Genomic DNA, 25,763 nt, shown 5'->3' on the forward strand with positions numbered 1-25,763 from the left:
CGGGCGCTGCTCAGTCTCCCCCCTGGCGGAGGCCGGAATGAATGGGAGTGACGTGCGCGGGGCATGGTGTACACGGCGGGGCGGGTAAAAGGTTAACGTGAATATTGATATTAAAGCGGCGGCGCTTCATCATGTCTGTGTCAGCGAGTGAAACGCTCCTTAAAGGTCATCCCTGTTCTCCTCTCTCTCCCTACAGAGCTCCACTCACTCGCTGTCAGGCCGCGGCTACTCGGTAAGTGACATTTTCATGCTTCATAGCTTTACGGCAGAATTACAATCTCCAACGACCCGCTTTATGGCCCTGGCGCTCGACATTTTAATTATGTTAAATAGAGTAATGGAGAAATCATGATATTAGGGACATTACTTCTGGCTGACTGACTGATTAAATTGCAGGAAGGTGTCCTGCGCTACCTTGGCGGAAAAAGAGCTCCGCTTTATTGGCATCGATCAGCGCCGGTTTGCCGGTGCTGCAGTTTGGGCTGTCGGAGTCTTATGTCTTCCTCCACCGACTGTCAAAGGAGGATCCTCTTTCCCCTCCCTCATCAGACAATATGCCTAAAAGCATCTTGAAAGGCCTCTGTGTTTACATAAATACCACCCCACCATCTACACACACACCTTCACGGAAATCTATAGCAGTTCTGACTCGTCTTATGAGTTGTTTAAATAACCAACGGTGCGCTAAGAGGGGTGTGTGTGTGTGTGTGTTTTCGTTAAGGGGATAAGGTAAATGTGCCCAAGAGGAATATTCGGCGACGCTCCGGAAACCGTCAGCCCAATCCTTTCATAACGCGCGGCGTCTCACAAAGTGTCAGAGCAGGACTATTTTTATCCCTTGAAAGCATCTGTTGCCTTGCGCCATGTGCATTTTCGAACCGTAAATCTGCGCTTGCACCCCCCCACCCCCCACGCCGTCATTGCAATGATGTGTCTTGTCTCCTGGTAATAGAGACTGCGGTCGTCCTTTATGTCCTCTGCTTAAAGGGGAACTCATAAGAGGAACGTTCTTTAAAGTGTGCTACTTTTAGCTGATGAGTGGCATATGGCAGTTCTTATTGTAGCTTGGAAGCAATCATCCAGACAAACAAAACAACTATAAATGGTTTGTCACTGTTAATCTGCCTCGGAGGACTGCCGTTAAAGCACCGAACAAAGCAAAACTTAAAAAGACATTGATCTCTGCACAATCTTTTTTTTTTTTTTTTTTTCCTTTTTTCCCTCTTTTCTTTTTTCGTCTTCTTCCTCTTTTTTTCTTTTTTTTTTTTTTTAATGGAACATGTCACATTCCTATTCCCCAGCGGCCGCATACTCACAGACGGATGAAAACAAACAAGACCTCCCAAAAAAGCTTCTGGAGCCCTTTGGCTCGAGCTGTCAGTTTGAGTCGGCAGGGAACGAGGCCTTCTCTTCATCTGAAAGGAGGAGGCGGGAGTTGGAGAGGGGGGGGGGGGGGGGGGGGGGGGGGGGGGGGGGGGCGGACAGAGAGAGGGAGAGAGGGCAGACATTTATGGGGTGGGGGGAAGGGGTGTATGAGCAGAGGAAAGTGCAGTAGCGAGGCCAGGAAGTCTCACGTTGTCAGGCTCCCCTGTCTGGCTATCTGGTGGTGCTATCTGCAGCGTACGTAGCCTCTGGGCTCCTCCTGGGCGCTGAGCTCTGACTCTTTCTCTGCTCGGCTGCCGGGCCTGCTTGATTCCTGGGGTCTCCTTATCTGCCGGTGCTCCAGGCTTTATTATGGCGTTGGAGGAGTCGGCGGTGGTGGTGGTGGAGGGGGGGGGGGGGGCGGACAGAGAGAGGGAGAGAGGGCAGACATTTATGGGGTGGGGGGAAGGGGTGTATGAGCAGAGGAAAGTGCAGTAGCGAGGCCAGGAAGTCTCACGTTGTCAGGCTCCCCTGTCTGGCTATCTGGTGGTGCTATCTGCAGCGTACGTAGCCTCTGGGCTCCTCCTGGGCGCTGAGCTCTGACTCTTTCTCTGCTCGGCTGCCGGGCCTGCTTGATTCCTGGGGTCTCCTTATCTGCCGGTGCTCCAGGCTTTATTATGGCGTTGGAGGAGTCGGCGGTGGTGGTGGTGGAGGGGTGTCCAGGGACCTGTCGGCCAGAGGGTGGAGGGGAGGAAGAGGAGGAGCAGGCGAGTGGTTAGACGGAGTGCCTGTGGGTTGAGGCGGAGGCGGGCTGTCGGAGGGTCGGCGAGGCCCAGGTATCGCCACCGTCATGAGGGGCTGAGTTATCTGATGGTCAGCCCCTGGCTCTGATCGCCATCTCCTGCCCTGCTCCTCCGCTAACCAAAAAAAAAAAAAAGAGAGAGAGAGAAAAGGTGAAGGTGCGGTGGGGTAGAGGAGGGAAGGGGTGGAATGATGGAGGGGTTATCTGTCACGAGCCACTAAGAGGTAAAAAAGCCAATCTCTCCTGACAGTTTGTTTTCCACTTCCACCGGTGATAACGCCTCTTCTGTCTTTTTATTTATTTATTTCATTTTTTTTTTTTTTTTCCCTGCTGCCATATGTCTCTTACACTGCCTGCCAGGCTCTAAGCTTCATTTGAACGGTTAAAACTCAAGTATAAAAGAAGTTTCTGGGCTTCGGTTCCAGACTCATAAAAAAAAAAAAAAAAAAAAAAAAATTGCAGCCGCCAGAGTGCTTTGGTCATGGCAAATACCATTCACCTTTTACTATGATAAAATGCTTAGAGCAGTGCATACAGGGCACATTCTATGCAACGGCATGAGGTTTAATTTGTCTAATAGTGTTTTTATTGGGTGCGCAAGGTAGGTTGTGTGTATTTGAATCATTTTTTATTGGGTAATAGTGGGGAAAGAAACACTGGTATACTGTGGATTGTTGTTCATTGATTTTCCTTTTTACAGATGTAGCACATTACTAACTTGTAATACAAAGCACACCCAAGGTCACTTTTAACACGTTTTTTTATATATATATATATATATATATATATAATAGAAGTGCACATCAAGGGGATTTTGCATGTTAAAAATGTTGAACGTACTGTATAGTTAAAGTCGGCAGGTCATCTGCAATTCTAATTCAGATTTTAGCGTAACCTGTCTTCCGTTCATTCCACTACACACATTCCATGTCTGTGTGAAAGGCAGAGTTAACAGAGAAAACATGAATGCTATTTGTTAAGCAGTCAGACATTTACAGTGTTGCTGGTTGAATTAAGTTTTTCAGGCTTTGATGAGCGTCTCCATTTTGTCTTAATCTTACACCTACTCATTTTTTTTTTCACTTCTCATGTTGGACGCTGTAATGTCTTAGGTACTGAAACAACAAGGGTTCAACCAATATGGGTTTTTAAAAACCGATACCAATATTTTTTGCATCGAAACTGTCAGTAAGTGACATTTTGTGCCTGTATTCAGTTAAACCATTACATTTGACCATTGTCATGTCCAAAGATTTTTAAAAAATGATGGATTCAGGGTTTCCTTTAGAATTTTATTCTTTTTAGGGTGAAAAATCGATGTTCTGTACTGTCAACCATCAGAATAAGCAGTGGGTATTGGCAAGGACCTCACAATACAATATCAATCACAGGTCGCAACACATTACAGTCACTACAGTACTCTACTGACTAGAGCTTCAGATACAACCCAAAGCATAACACGCTGGTAGACTAATGAAATAAACTGTGTTATATGATAAATCAGGTTACCAACTGATTCAAAATGATTCAAAATTCCCATTCAGATTTATTAAAACAAAGTTAGCACAACGCACTCGTGAGTACTTAATATAGTGCACTAAAATGTAGAAGCCCCAGCATATGAACATGAAGTGCATAAAAGCACGGTTCTGCCTATGTTGCCGCCCTAGGTGAAATTACTGGCTTGCGCCCTTCCATGTTACTACTCCTACGAGCTGGTCAGGTCTGCCGGATCTGACAGGTGAGCAGCCGGTGCCGCGGCCGACCCGCCTGATGCAGGCCGGTGGCTTTTTTATTCAAACAAGATTTTGTCCATATAAAAAGTAGCCTATTTTTCCAAAAAAGGGTCTTGAAAAAGAGGGGTCATCTTAAAATCAGGGTTGTCTTTTATGCGGGTCAATATGATAGTCTAGAAAACTGGCGATTTTTTTTTTTTTTTTTTTGGAGGACACACTTTTTTTTTTTTTTTTTTTTTTTTTTTTTTTGGAAGGCACTCGTGCGCCCCCAAGTAGATTGCGCCCTGGGCGGTTGCCCACATTGCCCCATAGCAAAAACCGTCCCTGCATAAAAGATACATATTGATACAAATGGCTAGAGAATTGACGTGCTATTTTGAAAAAAAATGTGGCAGTAATTGGCTATATTGCTTGTTTTGTATAGCCATAGAATCAGCTTCAGTAGACCAGTGTAGTATTAATCAGCCACACAATTAACACATAGCTGTATGTCATCAGAGCGGAGTGACTTGCTGCTTCACTGATAACAAGGGGTCCATGTTGGCCTGGTCTGACAGTCTAACCTGAGCAACCAGCAGAAGATACTCCACCTAATCTCAACAGTTTGTTTTTCCAGTCGATCACATTGCTAGAGCTGGAATTTAAGCCCCCACACCCCCACCACCCCCCGCCCCACAGCCCTGTTCGGGGTGCTAATCTGGTTCAGCACTGTGAACCGTAGAGTCCAGTGGTGATACGGTAGCAGCAGCACTGAAACCCGCGCTATCTCTCTCTCTCTCTCTCTCTCCCCTCCTGTGGAAGGCTGGATATGGAATTGTTTATCAGGCCGTCTCGCTCCTGTCTGTTCAGTGCAGGCTTCATTATAACCTCAGCCATGTTTGGGAGACAATATCTGTGCCTTGTTTCCTGGGCTGCTACCTGCTTGTTGTTCCAGCGGAGATGGGCCCGGGCTCTGGCGATTTATCATCCTCTCAGGGGCTCCTTGATAAAGAACCCAACATCCCCCTCTGCGCCGGGGTAGATACAGGCTGTGAGAGACGGGGAGGAATGTCAGAATATCTCAGCACAACTATCTCCCCGTCCTGTCGCTACCCCTGGGCTGGATATATAGAGGAGGAGACGTTTTAGCTAAGCGGAAAAGACAACACACCTCCCTTTCCTCTCAGATGAAGCGATTGAGCTTTTGTTTCCCCCTCGCACACACCTCTTGAAACCACCCAAGGCCAAGCCGCAGCTTGTGTTTTCACGCACAATAAGGGCATAGAGCTTTGTCTGTGACGGTATAATCTGACTAGTCTGTTTTGGGTGGGCTTATTGCGGCGATGTCAGGGGGTAAAAAAAAAAACCTTAGCCGGAGTGTTTAGGTTGAGCTGGAGTGCTGGGAGCTCCCAGACACACCCGTTTTTCATTTCCTCTGCTCGGGCTTCCATAATCATATTTAACGCTAAATGAGTCTACACTCTAAACAGAGCAGTCTCAGAGTCATTTGTGCATTCTTTAACAGCCCTGTTTTAATTGATTTGGCATTCACGACCTCCACATTGTTCCAAATACATTTCCCTGTCTGACTGACGAGGCTTTCTACAAGATCTTTATCGAATACAAGGATTATGTCACTTAATTATAATAGAAGCCATTAAAAGCTTCACGCTTTATTTAACAAAACGACACAGATTCACTGGATTAAATGTTAAATACAGCGATTGAAAGGAAATTGAGTGGAAATTCTACATTATACTTAGAGTGATTTTAGCTGCAAGAAATTTGTTTTTTTTTTTTTTTTCCCCACTGCAGCAGTGAGAGAACAGAGCTTTGAGGGGAAGCCATGGCTTTACCTCGCATGAAATCTCTCTTGCTGCCTCTCTGTGAGTCTCTCTCTTTATCTCCCTCTCTGTCTGGCTATGTCTCTCTCTTGCTCTGCATACTTCTCCAGTGGGGTGTGCAGGTGTCTCCATACCACCGGCTCTGCACATGGCGAAAATTAGTAAAGGAAACCAAGAACCCAGCAGGAGTGGGCTGGGGCCCTGACATTGTCCTGGCCTCAGGGTGGGGCGCTGCCTGTCAGAGGCCTCTCCATGAGGGCTGTCTGCCTTGAAAAACCTATTTGTTTATCCCCGTGTGCGGTCCAGCTTCAGATCCCGGGCCCTGCTGCTCTCTGCGCACCAGGGACCCGGGCTGTTGCCGCTAGCAACAGATAAAAATTGCTGTTAACCACAGCAGGGCCCACAACACATCAATCAACGGGTCTGCAGATAAAGGCTGCAGGCTTCTGGGGCCCTGGCTGAATGGCACGGCTGAAAATCCTTTTCCAGTGGCTGAGCACACACAGCCCTGGCGGTGGAGGCCTGCGATCATTCAGAGAAGGAAGGGAAACTTCATTTTCAGCAGCGTGGACAGCTCAGGTTTTGTTCTAATGGAGATGCATTAGAACGGCACCAACACAAAGGGGACTCTGGGATAGGTCATTTGAATAAAAAGGCGACACGGTGAATTAGTGTTGACCGGGCCTCAGAAAACCCAGACCCAGCATAGTTCAGTTATTCAAAATGAACTCTTAATTGCTTTTGCCACTTGGCTTTGCTCTTAAGGCTGCTTAAGAGTTGGGACGTTCAGCTTCGCCGCATTTCACATACCCCCATTCGTTAGAACTGAATTGAGATCAATGATTGGAAACTGCTCGGAGCCGGACCCCAAAGGCCCAGAGTGGCATTAGCGAAAAGCATTTTTTTACCAGAGGTGACTTCAATGGTTCATTTCAACCTTTTTCAATCTAGTTCCGCCGCTCTTAAAGCAGAAATATGGTGATGACTTTGGTGCCCGCTAATGAAAAAGAACAATACTGATATTTTCTTATATTAAATCTAGTTAATGTATTCCCAGATGAAGCTCTGTGCTATCACCCATGTTGGAGTTAGTCCAAATGAAACACAGGCTCTCATGGGTAAAAGCATTACTTTTATCCCCGCAAGCCCAGCCTTGATTATCATCACTCTTAGTTTGTCCTGGACGCACTGTCCCCTAACTCACATTTGCCCCACTTTAAACAAATAGCCCTATAATGCAGCAATCAAACAATGCTCTGAGGATTTGTTTACCACCGGCTCTCTCGCCCATTAAGTTCCGCGGACGCTGTAGACAAATAAAGTGATAATTCCACTTTATCATATGTTACATATACCACAATCAAGCCGCAATTACATGCTCTTTCCATTTGTAAGAGCTCCCAATGCCAACGTGGATGTTTTAATGAGGGCTGTAATGAACGCTCAGGGTGTTTGGCAAGTCTCCGAGATGTTGCCGGGGCTTTTATGGCCCCCCATTATAACGTACAATTTGCATCAGCAAATTACAATGCTCCATATCATTATCCTGCACCAAGGCCCGATCATAAATTAGAGCTCCAATTACAAACATCTATCTGGGAACAGGGAATGAATATGTTGGCAGCCCACCAGAAGCAGGCAGGAGGGAGAGAAAGCCTCCTGTGGATTGTGGGATGAGACTTACTTGGACGTGTTATATTCTCATAAACCGCCCTTACGGGGAATTCACGCTTCAAAGAGGAGAGGATGGTTTTGGGGGAATGGAGCGTCTGCTACTTCTGTTTGGGCAGTTCCATATGTCATAATTTATGGCGCGCCGCACATTGAACTTTTTTGGTGATTTGTTTGCCGTCCTTCGGCTAAACGCAAAGCCCCATTGTTTTTGCTGACGGACCGCTTTGCACCTCTCATTCAGAGCCTGTCCACTGAGCTGTGCAGAGGACGGGCCTCATCCAGTGTGTCTCAATTCAAAACAGAAGCCGTCATGTCTCCCTCGCTCTCGCTCTCTTAATTTCCCCCTCTATGTCTCTCCATCTGTCTGTCTGTCTCTCTCACTCTCTCTCCCCTTCAACTTGATTATACACTGGAGGGAACATAATAAATCACAGGGATTTATCACGCCGCAGCTTATTAATTCAGCGCCACAAGTGTAATATTAGTCTGTGTCATTTAAAGAAGCATCGCTGCCATCCCTCAAGGAATCCAGCGGAAGCCACTTTAGTTTGGGCAGAAGGAAATAATGAAAAAAAACAGCACATTTTAAGGCCTTTACGATACTGTTTCTTTTCCCAAATGCATATCTTTGTCCTTGATTCGGTCTTTTCTTCTGCACGCCTGATATGGAGATGGGCCCGCCCGCCTCTCTGCTGAGCAGGAGCGGTTGTTGCAGGGGGGAAACAAACAGCGGCGTACCTGTGATGGCTGCGTCGCCTGTAATCCACGACCTGTGGCCAAATCTCTCATGGAGAGGTAGAACAAAAGGCGCACGCAACAGATCGCTGCAGGCGCCGAGCAGAAGCCCCCCTCCACTGATGAGACAAAAGGCCCGCAGGCCTCCCCCAAACCCACGAGAGCTCCCCGATGCTGCACAAACAAAGCCTGAAATTAAGGAGAGCCTGAGGCGGGCCCATTTCTACACCGCAGCTAAAATGTTCCTTTTTATGGCCTCGGTGGATTTCCAGCATGGGATTGTGTCGGGGCAGAGGAATGAAACAGTGCCTTTGCCTTTTTTTTGCCGTCGCAGATTTTGTGAAAGCGGGTTCTCATCTTTTTTTTTTCTTCTTCTTCCTTTTTCTCATCAGTTTTTCCCGTTCCTCTCGACGCTCACACCTCCCACCACACTTCCAGGGCTAATTTTAAAGGCACTAAAACCTCCGCTCGTAGCCTTTTCGAGGGTGTTAACTGATGTTTAATTCATATTTTGCTTTGCATTTTTTAACCTTGAATATCGCAACGATCAAACGGACGCCACTCCACTGTGGCCGCAACGCCACGGCGCGGCGACTGCAAGCCCTTGATTGAGGTTGAGAGTTCACAAGATGAGGATACTCCATGCCCTGCTCACAAATACACCACACACCCCCCCCCTAGCAATTATTTCTGGCATTCCTAATGCTCACATGAACCTCCCAGGGTGAAAACCCCTCTCCTCCGCCGCCTCCAACTCTGCACACACAAGTGCCTTTTGCAGAACCTGTACAGAAAAGTTAGACTAAGTAGGTCATGTTCTTGCCGTTCGTCTTCTAATCACTCAACGGAAAAAAAAATAAATAAATAAAAAATAAAAACACAATTTCCCTCTGAGCCTCGCTCCTGGGATTTCAGCGAGCGACATGCACGCTCATTTGATTTTCTGTCATGTAGTTTTTTTTTCTTTTCCTTTCTCTCTCTACACCTCTCTCTTTATTTTCCTTACCCTGTATCTGACAGTAGACAGCCAACGCCCGCCCCCCCCCAACTCCACCACACACTCTCTCAAACACACACACACACACACACTCACACTCACACACCACCACCACCACCGCCCCACCCCCCCTTTCCACCATGTCTCTCTCTGTCTCTCGGTGGAGAAGGTGTCTGGCGGTAGCAGCAGGTAAGGCGTCAGATTACAAAAGGAGTGGGGGGGCAATTATACCTCCAGCTGATGCCGGTGTGTTTATGAGGAGAGTGACTGTTAATGACAGTGTTGTGGTTTCTCCTGAGGCCGGAGCGTGGCGTGGGGAAGCCCGCCGCTTCTGTCGGCCATGTTTCCTGCCACGTTGCTGTAGTTTTAATTTGCTCCTCTCTCTCTCTTTCTGTCTCTTTCTCTTTCTCTCTCTCTCTCTTTCCCTCCCTCTTGCCTGACTGACTGACACAGAGAGCTTGTGGTTTGGGCTGGTAGGGCTCTGCGTTGCCCTGCTCCCATTGTGGTTTTGCATTCTGGGCTAACAGATGCGCTGAGCAGGTACACCCCCCAGATTTCCTGCAATGTGCTCAACTATTGCATGGTAGTGCAAACAAACACAAAAAAAAAAAAAAAAAAAAAAAAAAGGACTCTTATGGTCAGGTGTGCTTGGCTTGGTACAGCACAGTGGTGTAAACGCATGTGTACATACCCCCCCCACCACACACAGAGAAATACACACACACACACACACACATCCACACACACACACAAGCTAGCATTTGCTGCTGAAGGCCCCTCACCAGGATTCTGGCTGCCTTAGCGCTTCCCCCCTACGTGCTTTCACACACGGCGGGCAGATCGCAGCGATTGGAGAGCAGTTTGTGTTTAGATAAAGGAGCTTAATCATAATTGCATGGGGCTTCCAGTGTCTAGCAGTGGCGTGCTCCTCCGTTGCCGTTCCCCTTGGCAGATGTCTGGGCTCCCAGAGAGGCCAAGTCTGAGAGGAGCTCAGCACCACTGGGAGACATGGGGGAAAATATCATATTACACCATTTGTTTTTTTGTATTTTTTTAAAATTGTTTGTTGTTTTTACAGTATATTTGACAGCATTACACACCGCATTTAAAGAGAAAGTGTAGCTAAAAAAAATCACCTAATGAGTCCATGTAATGTAAGCAAAATATAAAAGCAAAATTCAAGTAGGAAATACACTTTTATTCTATATCCGCATTTTTACGCCTCCAAATCCATTGCTCAGGCTGGCCGCACAGTTGTTATTTGTGCTTTCTGACCACATGTAAATCAGTCAATCAATCAATCAAATTTTATTTATACAGCACCTTTCAAACAAATGCATAATATTCAAGGTGCTTTACATCTTGATTGACAAATAAGCATAAAATAAGAAGTGAAAGGACAAGGAGACCGATGCACGCTCATAAAATATGGTTAATTTAAAAATAATAATAATAATAATAAATAAATAAATAAATAAATAAATAAAATACTGAATAAAATATTTAAAAAAAAAAAAAAAAAAAAGCCTTGTCTGTCTGTGCCAGATCGTGTTGGGGCCCAATTTTGTCTTTTGTTTCCTCCAAGGCTACACCTGTTGACGTGGAATCTGCCTGTTTTGGCTGCCTGCGTCCTCCAGTGCACGTTCAACTAGTTTAAAGATCGAAACTTTTTGTGCTAATGGCGAAATCACATTGAAGCTGAAGCTGTTACTGGAAGTGATAATGACCCACTGCTTCATGCCCCTGCTGGCTGTGGTGTTGGAGGAACGCTGCCTCGCTTGGATCTGCGGCTACAACACCAGCTGGAGTCGTATTGCAGATGTCTTGGCTTGGCTATGACCCTCGCACGCCTAAATATTGGCTGCTCGTCATGTTGGCACTCGAGGAAATGAAGCTCTTCTCCACTCTTTAACTCGCCCTAAGTCGCTGTGGATAAGAGCGCCGACTAAATGCCAGAAATATGTAAATTGGTTCCAGCCCCACCCTCCCGATCCTCTCCCCGCAGCCATCCACACTCTATCCTCCAGCCGCTGCGCCCTCAGTGTGTGGTTGGCCTCGGCCCTAATCACACCGGGGCACATGGGAGATTAACCGGGCTGGCCTACTGTCTCAGCGGGCCCCTGGACTCCCCTCCACTCAACCCGGCCCAATCTGCCAGCTAGCCTCCTGCTCCGCCGAGCCGTGGCAGCAGGGCACCACAAGCCCGGCCTGCCTTCATTACGCCTGCCAGATGGGCCGAGAATTAGATTCGAACTCCCACCATGGAGGGAGGGAGGTGGGGAAAGATTGAGGAGGGAGGAAGGGAGAGAGGTGGAGGAGGAAAGGGAGTCGGGTAGAAACTTGCGGGGGGGTGGCGGGTGGAAGAGAAAGTAATGGTTTTTGTTTTCATTTACGTTGCGAGTTATTACATTTTAATGTAACACCCCTGGGACCTGGCAGCATTAAATGCCTGTTCTTGAATAATCGACGCTAACTGCAAGCAAATGCTGGGGAGAAATGAAATTAGCGAGCGCAGCAATTTGGCACAGTGATTATCAGCTCCTCGGAGGCACTTCCTGATGATTTAAGAATGCTAACATTTAAGCAAGTCAGATCTCATTACTCTTCAAGGTTAAATCGAGCTGTGTCGGAGGGGAGGCAGATGCTTGATTGGAAATAAGGTTTCCTTGTCTCTCTCCTTCTCTTCATCTCCCTTTGTTCACGCTGATGTTTCTCACTTCGGCAGCGGCTCGATGGAAGCAGCAAAGACTCAGGGATGGAATCTCTGAGACCCCGGTGACACCTCATGCAGCTCTTAATTGTATCAGTGATAATCACCTTCAAAGGTATAATCTCTCCTTTTTCCGAAGAGCGTTTCTGGTGGCACGAGTGCGAACATGCCGGTTTTAAAGTGCGTTAGCCTTGCTCATCTCTCTGCGTATCGCTTTTCTCAGAGACGTGTGACCTTTACGCGATCAAAAGAAAGGAGATTTAAATGGAATGTGTTTTTAGTACTTCCCTGACCACGCTGCCAATGTTCCCTTACTCTGTATTTTTTCTCTATGGTGCTATGGAAGCAAAAGTGATTTTCAAAGCGAGTTCAGCCGTGGCATCTTCGGGGTCCAGCGTTTACCTCGGTTAGCCGTTCACATCTGTTCTCCCCACTAACTTGATCCAATTAGGTCACACCAGACAATGGTTTACTCCCTCCATAAGCCCAGCACAGCGCTCGACAACACGGAAGCATTTTTTTCTTCCATTACGGGGCATCAGATCCTTTTAAAGGTGTTTACCCGCCGTTGATGTGTCAGCCCCTGCCTCCAAAAGGGGGCTCAGCTGGGGAAGTGATAGGCGATGAGGATAATGATGCGAGCGGGAGCAGTGCGGCGGATGCAGATGCACTTTGCCGCGCGGCGGCTTGATAAATCCTCTCCTCCGCTGCACTGCGCCCCGCAAAGTTGGGGGGGGGACAGATGGGTTGGACTTTTATCTTGGCGTTCTGAATGCAGGAGAAATCAAAACATTTTTCACCGCGGTGATGAGATTTATTTAAAGCTAGGCAGGAGCAACAAAGCTACTTTGGGGAATACGTCTATTAGTTTTTCCAAGCTGTTGTTTTCACATGCAGGGGGGAAAATCATTGCAAGTCAAATGTAATCATCCCACCGTTGGGTTATGCACCGTCTCGAATAATATTAGGTTGTTCCCTGGCATTGCCTACATCAGGCTGGTAATTTGAATTTCTGAGACACAAGTAAGAAGGCTGATGTTAATCACAACCAATCACTGATGTTATCATTGTTTTTGTCCTTGTTTATAACAGCTTTATCTTTTGGCACATCTTGAAACTTGTTTGGCAAACTGAATTTATTATCCGCGGTGTTTCATGTAGTCAACAAAGATGATTCCTGTAATGTGGGATTCTGCTTCCTCCTCCTCGCGTGCTGGGTGCACTGAGGCCTGTACATCACAGTTCATCTTTGTTGTGGCCAATTGGATTTCTGGAATGTTGAGGAAGGTTATCCCCGGGAACGCTAAAAAGCCTCTAAATTGTTACCAGGTATTTCCACATGAAACATTCATGCTTAAGTATGATTAGCAGAGATTAAGGTGGGTTTGTTTTGCCTCTTAGAAGGCCCTGTGACAATTTGGAAATGGATTGAGAGCAGCTTTTCGCGAGCGTAGCCTCCTTAATCCCACGCCAAGAGTTCTCACCCACCTTTGCTGAATTATTTACATTTAAGTTCTCATGTCAGCTTTGGAGCCAAAGGCCTAGAAGTGCTATGTGTTAAATCGCCTGAACCTAATACCGGCAGAAGCATGGAAAATGTTGCGTTAAGCGTTCCCAAGACTTCTAATGGAACGCGTGTTGCAAAACGAGAGATTTGTCAGCGGCGTTTGAAGTGCTATTCTGGAGGCATTAGTGGACAAAACTGAAATAATGTGTTGCATTAGATTCACAGGGACTGCGCCTGCTCTAGCAGGAGCAATAGCATGTACTTTTTCTATTTCCAAGACTGACAGAATAGAGTACTCCGATCCAACAGTGGTCCATTCTCCCAGCCAGCGATGTGAATCCATCTCCCCAGCCAATCCATTCTCCTATCATGTATCCCATTTCCATATCGTCTCCCTATCATGTATATGAGATGGAACCCTCCCATGTGTTGGATGATATGATCCCCAGATAGATTCATTCATACATAATGATAAAAGATGGGTTTGGACAGGGCTACTTATTTGACAATCATTGAAGTGCCACTGTGATGGATGGTGGGGAGGACCTCCATCCACACCCCCCCACCACCTCGTAACCATGGCTCCCTCTTCTGATCCCACCTTATTTATTTTCCCCCGGCCCGGCTCAAGGTCTCGCCTCACTTTAAAAGAGAAATATCAAATTGAATTAAAATTGCTCGCTCACCCAAAACAGAGGCCCGCGCGCCTTAAAGATCACACATCTGTTCCCACAACTCATTGTTGCAAAGTCAATCCTTCTCTCTCTCTCTCTCTCTCCCTCTCCCTCCCTCTCCGGGCGCGTGGTAATGTGAATTATTCATGCCAGCGGGGCCACAGCGCGCTTCATCATGTTAAAGTGCCCATGACATTACTGATGGAGCCACCGACGCCCCTGCACAGCTAGCTATGCTAATGCATCTGGAAGGAGGAGAGGGGAAAGAGACGGCAGCGCTTCCAGGGATGTGATCGGGAGGACAAGAACAGGATCTCCCGTTAGGAACGAGCCCGGGAAAATCCTAGCCCACCGCTCTTGTCGTCATTGGGCTGGATAAAATCAGAGTAATGGGGATACTTCCACCCAGAGAAAATAAACTCTTCAGCTATGCCTCATCTAAGTTAATTTAAGGGACAAAAACTAAGGATGGCGAATCAGGGAAGATTTCATAGTCAGGAAAAAAAAAAAATTATAAAGGTGCACCATGCAACACCGCCAAAGGTTGATTTCAGTGAGGGCCGTTTAGACTCAACAGACAGAAATTCACGTAATTAATCGCTGAATCAGGCTGATGATGAAAACCGCGCACTTGTATGTTTTTCTCAGTTGAGTTTGAACGTTGCTTACTGAAATCAGCCCGCTGGCAAATTTGCACGCCACTCCTTTTAACGTCTGACGCTGTAACTTTGAAACTGCGGGCGGCGTTGATGATTCAGGAGCCGAACCATTTGATGTGGCTGTCTTCTTTCTTCTCGTGGCCAAAAGCTGAGCTCGTTTTGTTTGCTGCTCCAACAGACATTCATCAAACCAGGGCAACGCATGCACCTGAGTTAGCCTGAGCACTGCGGCTCCACTTCCTCATGCCCCTAAATCCTAGACAATTGTAGAATGGTTTGCTAAAGTCCCCACAGGGCTCGGGCAATGTGTGTGTGTGTGTGTGTGTTTGTGTGTGCATGAGAGAGAGAGAGGGTGGTATTAACAGAGCCTCTGCTGCTGTCTGCAGGATTTGTTTGACCATAGAAAGCAGCACGGGACACCTTCTTTTAATATTTTATGCTTATTTCAGCCTTTTATTTATTCTGGGACGTCAATGGACGACGCACGCTGCCTTCCACTCATGCCCCGCTCCATACGCCGCATGCCGCACCACACGTTCACACCCGGGAGCTCCCCGGCTCAACACACAACCGCAACTCTCTGTAGGTTTTGGGTTGAGTGCCTTGCTCGTCGCTCATGAGCAAAACGGAGAGTGTTACTCATTCGCTTCATGCCCGCCCACATTTTCTTGAGCCCGTCCCGGGATTCAAACCGGCGACCTTTCTCAGCTCAGTTTCAGCCGAAATCAAGCTCTCTGAAAGGCTGTGTCCCAGCAGCCCCCGAGGGACGAGCTTGTGTTCGCGTGGAACCGCGATGGGAGCTCTAATGGCGGGCCGCATTGTAACCCTGAAATTCAATAAGCCGGCTCAATTGTAAGTGCAAAGAATTAACTTTGATCGCGATATTGAATGTAGAGCATCGATTTATGTGGCTGGAAGAATAGATACTTGCGTTGAATGGCGCTGTAGTGCACATAATGTCCGCCCGCAGGGAGAGGCCATCATTCAGCCCCTGCTTTTTGTCCTTCAGGTGTTTTGTATTCATGGCTAAGAATGCTCTGATTGATAGGGATTTCTAAGCCAGCAGACTATCACATCTCGCATCTCCTCTCCCTATCTGCTCAGCAGATGCATGCAAATGGGCACCTCTCCCCAACTGTTTTTTTTTTTCAGTGTTGTAAATCGATCTTGCAATGAGCCAGTACAATCTGGTAGAGGTGGAACGCAAAAGAAAACAAGCGCAGGAAAAGGGAGGAGGCAGAGGGGAGAGGAGCAAGGGGGTAGGAAACTATTTCCACTGTCAGTTTGTGTTAAAGCAGCCTCCGAGGCGCTCTTTGTGAAGTTTTTCTCGCCTTTTCAGAAACCGCCCGCGCGCCTATAAAGGTCCTGGGCGAGATGAGCACAACTGATACTGCGGTTCCCACACACTTTGCCTTCTGAAATTTCACAACCGATAGCGGTTACTGACAGAGGGGGGACCGATAAAATCTCACCTGATTAGAAAAAAAAAGAAGAGTGAGAGAGGCAGTGAGAACGAGGTGAGGCAGGGCGAATGAAAACTAGAGCAGATAGTGGGCCTCATCCGGTGTCTGAGGTTGTGTCTGGGTTTCGATTGACACATCTCTGGCCGGCTGTGAGCATGCCACGCTCTCCACAAATGAGTAGGTTGACTCAAGACTGGAGGATGACAAACCACATCGGGCTCACTTTATCTTCATACCTTTTTGTTTCAGACACTAATTGATTGATTGTTTGGTTGTTGTTTTTTTTATAGTTTTGGTTTAGTTTGTTTTGTTTTTTGCCGTTTATTGGTGATTTTTTTTTTTCACAAGGAACACGGCTGAAAATGACACTTTAAACTTCCTGAGGTGCATGTACTCTCTCACTTTCATATGACACTGTTTCATAACTGAAACCACTGTATGCAACACCTCGTCTGTGAGCTCATGTGTTTGGCTGCATCACGGTGCGTCACGGGGGCCCCCACCAGGGCCGGCCACGTCGGAGGGGATGCACTCCAGGGGCCAAAAGATGAGCCCTGCCCCACGTAGGCAGGAGATCTGGATTGAAAATAGCGAAGTTGGCCGGCCCCTGGGGAAGCTGCCGTGCTGTAACTCACAGATGTTATCTCGCTCAGACCAGCCGTTCTTGTTGTGAGGAGGAAGGAGGCAGGAAGGGGGTTAGATGGCATCATCCTGTTTGCTCATGTTGGCCGCGATTAGCCACGATGCTCTGATCATCTCGGATCTAATGTGCTCCCCTCTGCTGCTGCCATTCAAGCTGAGGTGATATGATGGAGCGCCTAAATTAGCAACTAACAAAACCCATTCCACATGTAATTTTTCTTGCTTTCGCTTGAAACAAGGTATAAGCAATAGGACTGCATGACATCCCAGATGCATTCAGCAAAAAAAAAAAAAAAAATCCCCAAAAACAGCACGTAACCCAGAAACACATTCGCATGTTTTCGCTAACAATCTCTGTAATTGGTACTTTTTTTTTTTCAGTCTGTGCCCCCTAAATTTCAGTAAATTGACACATGTCTTGATAGGTCCGCCCAGCTTCCCCTTCCTCCTCCCTTCGGAGATGCTTGTTAGCAGAACTGCCATGGGCCCTCATCGCTGTGACGGCTCAGTCACAATCTATTACATTGACTGGGAGCCTACGCAGCTCACAACTGACACCAAATATTGGTTTTGCTGATAAATCCTGAAAAAAATGCCACATTAATGATGAGAAAAATAAACAGGAGGCTTGTCAGCAGGATGTGGGTGGCTGTCCCTTGGGAGAGGAATCTCGGGGGTTATAGAAATAGCTGCAGCATCACCCAACAGGGGTTCCACCACCTCCCCCTCACAATCTTCCCTATACTCTCGGTGCCTTGTAGCTATCGAGGTAGCACCGGGGTGGTGAGACAGCAGCGCTTTCATTTACCGTCTTACCCATCTCCTACTCCGAAAGCAAGCCTTCGGGGTAATGTTAGGTCTTTTCATAAGTTACAAAGATGTAATTAGACAAATTAGCTCAGCAGACACTCGGGGTTGCGTTTTTAATGGCTGCATGTTGCCTAGGTTGGTAATTAGCAGGAAGCCGCCGCTCCAAAATCACACACTGCACCCGAGGCCCCGCATCCGTAACCTGACAACTAGTAGCAGCACGGTAATGAAGGCTCATGCATCCCACAGGCTCGGTTTCTCTCACTTGCCAGCCAGGTTTGATGTTGGGATTCATGCTGAGCCACCGTGCGAATCTCTTGTTTATGCCCATGTATCACTTTCTTCCTGCTCAAGAATGCCGTCTTTTTCAGCGCGGCGATGTATTCAAATCAAACGGATGTGTTTTTGCCTCAGAGGCGCAGACTTTCATTTGAGCCAATCGCCTTTATGGCTCAATTCATCAGGGCCCCGGTCTACGTGTCCAGGTCTCTTGTTGTGAGTAGCACCCTGGGAACCGACGAGCCATTTCCACACACCGAGCTCCTCTCCCACTTTTAATGACTTGCCGATGGTGATTTTCACCGAGCGCCTGTTTTTTATTGGCTCGGAATAAATTCCCCTTCTCTCTGACACTAGACGTTCTCTTTAAATTGGATGGAGGGTGCTGAATGCCAAATCGGAAATGGCCTAGCAAAATGCAGATTAACTTGTGAGGGAATTTATATGTCTATTTACTGTATGTATCCATATTAAATTTTGTGACACGGTGCTTATCTCAAATATGACTTCGCTGCGAGCTCCTCAGTGTTGTTGTCGCGACGATGTTCCGTCTTCACAGAGGGCAAAAAAAAAATTGATTTTCTCTCACTATTTTTTCATTTATTTGCGCACAACCTCAAGCGCCAAGGCATGTCCTCGCACTTGTACATGTATCGCTTAAAGAGTGTCATTATCTACACAGAAATCGTACTCAGAATTGAATATTTAATAGATTACTACCTTAAATATGCAGCAAAATTCACTACAGTTGCATTGTATTACCCTAAATGCACTGATTACTGTGTAAGGTTTTATAAAGACAGATGAAATAGAATAATAGCAGTCATTGCTGTGTGTACATAACTGCCATCCGCACTAACCTGCTCCAGTCCCAGCGGTATTGAACCACATACTGTATCCATGTCCTAATTGTGGGGGCAAGTTGGCACAGTGTTCCGACCCAGCCGCTGTAGGAGGGAGATGATTGGGGACAAAGTGCTGCGAGTGGATAGCAGCACACATCCACAGGAGCTTTGTGGACCAGGGAGATAAGGCTGGAGCCCACAGCCAGACAGGGAGAGCAGGGCTGGGGGAATGGAGGACAAGAGACGGCAGCCCTTAGGCCAAAAGACTCAGTGCAGAGTAATGAGGGCCAGCTCTCACGGAGGATACTGCCAGGAATACCAGAGAAGCAGCGGTAAAAAAAAAAAAAAAAAAAAGCGAGGCGTAATAGCAACCTTGGAGGGCAAATTAACCGTCTTGCTGTGGTGGCTGACGTGGGATGCCGAGACAAAAAAAAAAAAAAAAAAGGATACTTACGAGAAATGTTTTTGAAGATGGTCCGGATTACAGGTGCAGCAGCGTGACCCTTGTGGGGTCTGACACCATTACAGGCCAGAATGGGGTGCTTTTGAAGCGAGCACTTTGCACCGTCATTCATTGCAAAAGTGACACAGTATTATTTTAAGTGGCATATCTGGTTTATTGGATGCTGTACAATGGAGTGGAATGGTCAGCGACACATGGCCTGTGGTTGTATGTGAGCTCTGAGTATTATAAACTTGTAAAGAGAAAAGAGGAAAAGCCACAGTTGCTTGTAAGATTAGGACATTTGGATTGTATTGATCATAAAAGATCGTTGCTGTCTGAGGATAATAACAGTGTTTTACAGAAGGTCTCATTCACCTGTAAACAAACTATGCTAACTTTAGCAGCTACAGCCAGTTATATCCTTCACTGTACTTCTAACTGAGATGTGTTCATACTGCTGATGATGCAAAGAGCAGTTTGCACAAATCCGGCTTTAACCTGCCTCTTAATAATAAAGGTAAACTAAAAATCCATTGTGTATTTTTTTTTTCCTTCACTAATGCTGATAGCTAACAGACTGTCTGTGTCATGAATGGGAAATCATTTGTTGGTAGAGCTAGAGATTATATATTTAGTGATTATAACATCAGTTTTGTGGGAATATGGCATCACGGTAGCGTCACTTTTCATAACGTCATCGGCAATCCGGTTTTTATTCTCACTGCTTTGAACCCTCAAACCCTGCCTGCAATCAGGCCCAAGAGCCCTGCTCCGTTTTGAGTTCATTTCCAGGGCGTGTAAAAGTTTTAAAGTGAATTATAAAAATGCAGGGGCTTTAAAAAGGTCTTTGAAATCCTTAAATGCTGCCTTTGAGTCCCAAATACAATTACACAGGTTGTAAAAGTGTTGCTTTTCTCGGTGCGCTGCTTTTGAATTGTTCATTTTCGCCGGCCTAGCAGTTAGACCTCACCCGCTTGTATACGTTCAGTAAAAGTTTTAGGTCTAAAGTGCCGCCTGTAGAAACCTGTTGACATGCTGTTGTCACATGATTTTCCTATCTCTTGCTTACAGTATGGTATAGGCATGTTGATTGCAGATGCATGCCACAGTGTAAGTACACAGCTGATCATCGGCAGGGTCAGCAGCAGCAGTTAGAATTAATCAGCTGCCATCTTGGAAGGAAATTGCCGTCATTTCACAGGGAGGCATATGACTATCGTCCGAGGGCACGGTTGAAAAATACTTTTAATTTTGAGCGTCTCAGTTTCTGAGGCATGGATCGCGGCCCATCCATTCTGCGTGATGCCTTTAGATTCCTCTAATGGAATCTCTCATTTCCCCTCTCTTTTTCTCTCGCTTCCTCTCTGCCTCTTGTTCTTCATCTCTCCCTCTCTCCCTCTCTCTCTCTCTCTCTCTCTCATACACACACGGGGCCTGCCTGTGGCATAAGACGTGTTGGATCATTTGATTCTGCCTAATAACCAGAGTTAGCCCAGAGAAAGGCACAAATGAGTTGTGGCCTCCCTGGGCTCCTCCTGCTGCCTGTCTGAAGTACAAGAGGACTGCGGGCTCTCAGCCAGTCGGCCTCGCTGGATGGAGGCTGATTGTGTGTCATCAGGGTCCAGCTTTGTTCTGCTGGAGGATGACGCCGGAGCAGGGAAGTGCCCATGCACAGCGGTAGAGATGTACCCCTGCTGCAAAGCTGTATATCTTAAAAAGCTATTTCAGAAATCAGAAATCAGAAATCAGAAATTACTTTATTGTCCCAGGGGAAATTTGTCGTGGACTCCAGTACCTCAGCTGCGAGTACAATACATCACACTCAGAGAAACAATTAAAAACACAGAAAAAGAAACACACAAGACATTTACTGTGGCTATTAAAATCTCACTTTCGTATAAGATCCAATGCAATGACTTCTTCTCAGAGCCTCTCATGCTTTGTTGGCTGAAGAGGCATATGGCACCGTTGACACACTTAAAGCAGAACCATCTGACAGCTATGGTGCAATAGGTGCTATTGCATCATACACGAGCATGCGAGTCATTTTATCTTTTGGGGATTAAAAAATGATTCAATTTGTCGGAACTTTTATTAGAGCTGCATTAAGGAGGTTTGGTGTTTTTGGCTCGATTGTTCAGCAGCCACCGGACTAAAGCCACCTTCAAAGTATGGCTGCAAGTCACTGATTTATACTGGCGATCCATCCGAGTGTTCATTAAAATTTGAAAGTGTGAGCAAGTTTCCATGAGGAAGTAGACGGGATAATCAGAGGCGTATTGTCTCCAAAGAAGGATTTATTTCCACAACGGTGGCTCGACAATACACTCTAAAAACACTTGGGTTATTTCTTTAACCCAATTCCTGCGTTACTTGTGTTGGGTTACATTTCTGGGTTATTTTTCCAGAGCCATAACCATTTCTTTGGTTAATATTTTATTTCGACCCAATTTGTGGGTTTTTTCGAGTTGAGTAATATTTCTGGGTTATTTTTTTTTCTGGGTTTGATTGATTGAGTGCTTATTGATTGATTGATTGAATACTTTACGAACAGTTTGTGTAACGAAGAGCACTTCATTACTAGTGACTGATAGCTTTGCTTTGTAAATATTGCACAACATGGTGGGTAGAAAATGCACTTTAAACAGACAACTTAACTGTGCACTTTAATAATGGCACTTGGCACTTTAGTCGCAATATTTGCACTTTATTATTGGTTTGCACAGAATATTTGCACATTGCATATTTGCACATTTTATACAGACTATTTATTGTCTATTTATTGAATAATTTACAACTTGATAGTTTAACAGTGTAAAACCGTGAGTGATGTGTGTCTTCGGGCTTGGGTTGTAGTCAGGGCTTGGCTCCACCTGTGGACATAAAGTTGAATTAGCCGCCGATACTGCACTTGCGTGTGATTGCCTATTCAAAATTAAATAGCGTTATGTGCACTCTAAAAACCGCTGGGTTGTTACAGTAACCCAAATGCTGGGTTCAGGCAGCTGGAGCATGGGTTGGGTGACTTTGACTCAACTTTGGGTTAAAAATGGTGACCCAACGCAATGGGTTGGAGATGCTTGCAGCCAGCCAGCCTTTTTTGAGCAGAGGCCGACACGACTTGACCAAGCAGCACGCTGCAGCATTGCTCCGGGTCCGGGATGTAACTGAAAACAGTAAGATAGTGAAACTACAACTAATTTATTTTACTGTCAAAGTGAGCTAAAAAAAAAATAATAATAAAAAATCTACCAAACAAACAAACAAACATTTTGTCTGTCTATGCTGTGGATGCACAGCCCCCTAGGCTAGACTACTAGGTTTGATGGTTAAAGTGTTTTTTATGTGAGCTAAACAGGCTCCGAAGATTTCAGCTACCTCTGGCTCAATGGTTCAAGTTTTCATGATTTTAAAGTGGAAAAAATAATTAGTCCATGAACGTTACTGAAATTTTTTTTTTTTTTTTTTTTAATTTGCAATGTACAATTGTTTGCCAAAAGAAAGTTTGGTATGAGGATCGTTAATGTGAAATGAGGGTGGTGTAGTGGTTAGCACTGTGGCCTCACAGTGAGAAGGTCCTGGGTTCGATTCCTACCCAAGGTCCTTTCTGTGTGGAGTTTGCATGTTCTCCCCGTGTCTGCGTGGGTTTCCTCCGTGCACTCCGGGTTCCTCCCACCGTCCAAAGACATGCAGGTTAGGTGAATTGGAGAAGCTAAGTTGGTCCTAGGTATGACTGTGTGTGAATGTGAAAACAGGTCATTTTAACCTAAATAATACCGATAACCCAGAATTTGGGTTATATTTTTCAACCCACTTTTTGGTAAGTTTAACCCATCAATATAGTCATTTCTACCCATTTTTTGGGTAGAAAACATAACCCAACATGCTGGGTCAGACCAATAACCCAACTGTGCTGTGTTATAACAGCCCAGTGCTGGGTCGGTCCCTTTTTGACCCAGCACTGGGTTACCAAAATAACCCAAATTGAGTTGTTTTTAACCCAGCAGTTTTTAGAGTGTGTGTTAGCGTCTGTAACATTGTGTGGAAACGTGCAGTAAAATCATATAAATGTGGAAGTGCTTAATTAGTAAGAATACTGTGTGAAAGTTTTAGCCCACTCAACTTTAGGGTTGAGTGGGCTAAATGAATATGACCTATAATATGACCTGGGTCATGTTAAACGAAAAATTGGGTTATTTATTTAACCCGGATTATGGGTCAAAATGCATAACCCAGTTTCTTGAGTCAAAATAACACAGCAAGTAGTTGGACCCTTTTTGACCCAGGGGTTGGGTTAAAGTTGGGTTATTTTTTAACCCAGCAGTTTTTAGTGTGTAATTAGAATATTTTAGCCGACTTAGCGTGACATTTGTCAAACTGTCAGGCAAAAACGCAACAAAGTACTTTTTCATCACGCCGGACCTTTAAAAGTGAGGAACTCGTCGACGGGGTGAAGCAACAACATTGTTCCGCCGCAGCCTAGCCTGTTTCGAGAGGCGCCAATACCTTGAAACACAGCGGATTACCTGAAAAGTATCGAGAGAGAAAGAGAAAAAAAAAAAAAAAAATTCCCGCACATGTATGTGTGAATTCGCTGGTGCGCAAACACACGCCCACGCCCGCACGCACGCGCGCACACGCTGAATACATTACAAGGAGCTCTCGACGCAGCTGCATGACAGTCAGAGCCAGCCCTGCCCTCACACACACACACACACACACACACACACACACATGTACATACCTATATGTTCTCAGCATAAATGGAAACACTTTGCTGTTGACACACTGCGGCGCTCAGCTTTTTGATTAGCGCGAGAAGGGAAGTGGTAATGAACTGTGAACGCGCCGCTTCCTTCCATTTGGAGACGGCGCATCAGCCCCTTCCTCCGCCGGCCCCCGCCAAACGCCGTATTACTATTCTGTCCGTACACCGCTCCCAATTAACTGTGGCATGTCTCTCATCCAGCCCCCCCACAACCCCACCACCACCACCGCTGCCGCCACCCTTTGTTGATATTCAATGTCAGAGTGACTATTTGCTCCATTTTCTCTCCACATCGGCAATGATGATATGCCAGGTTATGGATGAGCTCTGACATTATGACGCCAACCGCTGCTGCTCCCAGTGTGTTTGGTTGGTTTTGTTGTTGCTGACAATTGCCAATAAAGCTTTTTGTCATTATAGACCATTAAGGTTATAGATAGATAGAGAAATAGATAGATAGATAGATAGATAATACTTATAGTCTCTGTTTCTGCATGTACTCCTAGTGTGCCAATTAATGGGTTTTGAGATTCACAGTGTTGTTTGCACCCGAACATTTCTCACCCAAAACATGTTATTGTTTTTTTTCCCTTCTTTCTTTCTTTCTTTCTTTCTTCTTTTTTTTTTTTGTTTTGTTTCTGCACGTCTCGTTGTTGTGCCTCTGAAAAAGAAGAAAAAAAAAAAGTGTGAAATCATATTTCCCCTTTCTGTCTCACCCCTGCAATAACAGCCCCGCCTTGCCCGCCTCGTGGACAGTGGAAGATGCATTGTGCGAAGTGTGCGTGTGTGTGTGTGTGCGTGTGTGTGAGAGAGAGTGTGTATCAATCTTTTGTCATTTTTAATACCGTAGCTTTATCGGAAGAAATGACAAGCTCAAATGAGCCGGCGCGGCAATTACCGCAGTGCGAATGAACGTGTGTGTGTGTGTGTGTGTGTGTGTGTGTGTGTGTGTGTATGTATGAGGGTGGGGTTGCAGGGGGTGGTGGATGGTGGGACCATTTATGGCTTGCTGATGAGAAACCCTGCTGTTTTCCTCGTCACCCCTTCTTCCTCCTCTCTTGTATCTCCTTGCCGTACACCTCCCAGCACACACACACACACACACACACACACACACACACACATACACACACAAACACACACGCACACCAGGACACCTGCAATTAGGCAGTAAAGTGTCTGCTCAAACCCCCCACCACCACCATGTGCGCACACACACACACACACACACACACACACACACACAAACCACACACAATGGCTACTTCAATGCAAAATCTGCCCTTACTGACTTTGGATGAATTTGCATAACTGACATGCATGTTCTTGCTTTTTGGAGCTGTTGATGTGTGCGTATCATTGCAGCGTGCATATTCTCAAACTCAATAATGCCTCATCCAGACATGATTTTCAACGTGGAAACTTTTTACATCGAGGCATAACATTTTTACGCAGCGTTTTTCGGCATTCAGTCACGGCGAGAACCAAATTGCAAAGTGTGCAGGCGTTTTCGTGGTTCACACATGCACACACAAACCACACACACACACACACACACACACACACGCCCCAACAGCTTCATCGTCCTCTAAAATGGGCAAGGGACACAGCAGCTCGGTGAGAAAAGCCTGCGGTGGCCACAACATGCAGAGATGCAGAGGTGTCAAACATGGAGGTGTCAAACAATGCCCACTCGCCGCCTCAAAACCCTTCCCCAGCGTATATGTGGGTGTAAGGGTGTGTGTGCGTGTGTGTGTGTGTGTGTGTGTGTGAGACTTTGGAGTGTGTACAGTGTGTGTCCGTGGGCGGCTGTCACCTCTAAACAGCAAAGT

General features: G+C 46.2%; 1 protein-coding gene across 6 annotated transcripts in view; it reads left to right on the forward strand.

Annotated features, from left to right (window-relative positions):
• fbrsl1 (fibrosin-like 1) overlaps positions 1 to 25,763 on the forward strand; it is a 310,964-nt gene that overhangs the window by 142,012 nt on the left and 143,189 nt on the right. For all 6 annotated transcript variants that reach the window (XM_030060070.1, XM_030060065.1, XM_030060068.1 and 3 more), the window contains exon 4: positions 197 to 232. In XM_030060070.1, the coding sequence (XP_029915930.1) occupies positions 197 to 232 (36 nt within the window). The remainder of the gene's footprint in view (positions 1 to 196; positions 233 to 25,763) is intronic.

The sequence above is a fragment of the Myripristis murdjan genome, chromosome 9, assembly GCF_902150065.1.
Source record: "Myripristis murdjan chromosome 9, fMyrMur1.1, whole genome shotgun sequence".
In the NCBI taxonomy this organism is placed as follows: Eukaryota; Metazoa; Chordata; class Actinopteri; order Holocentriformes; family Holocentridae; genus Myripristis; species Myripristis murdjan.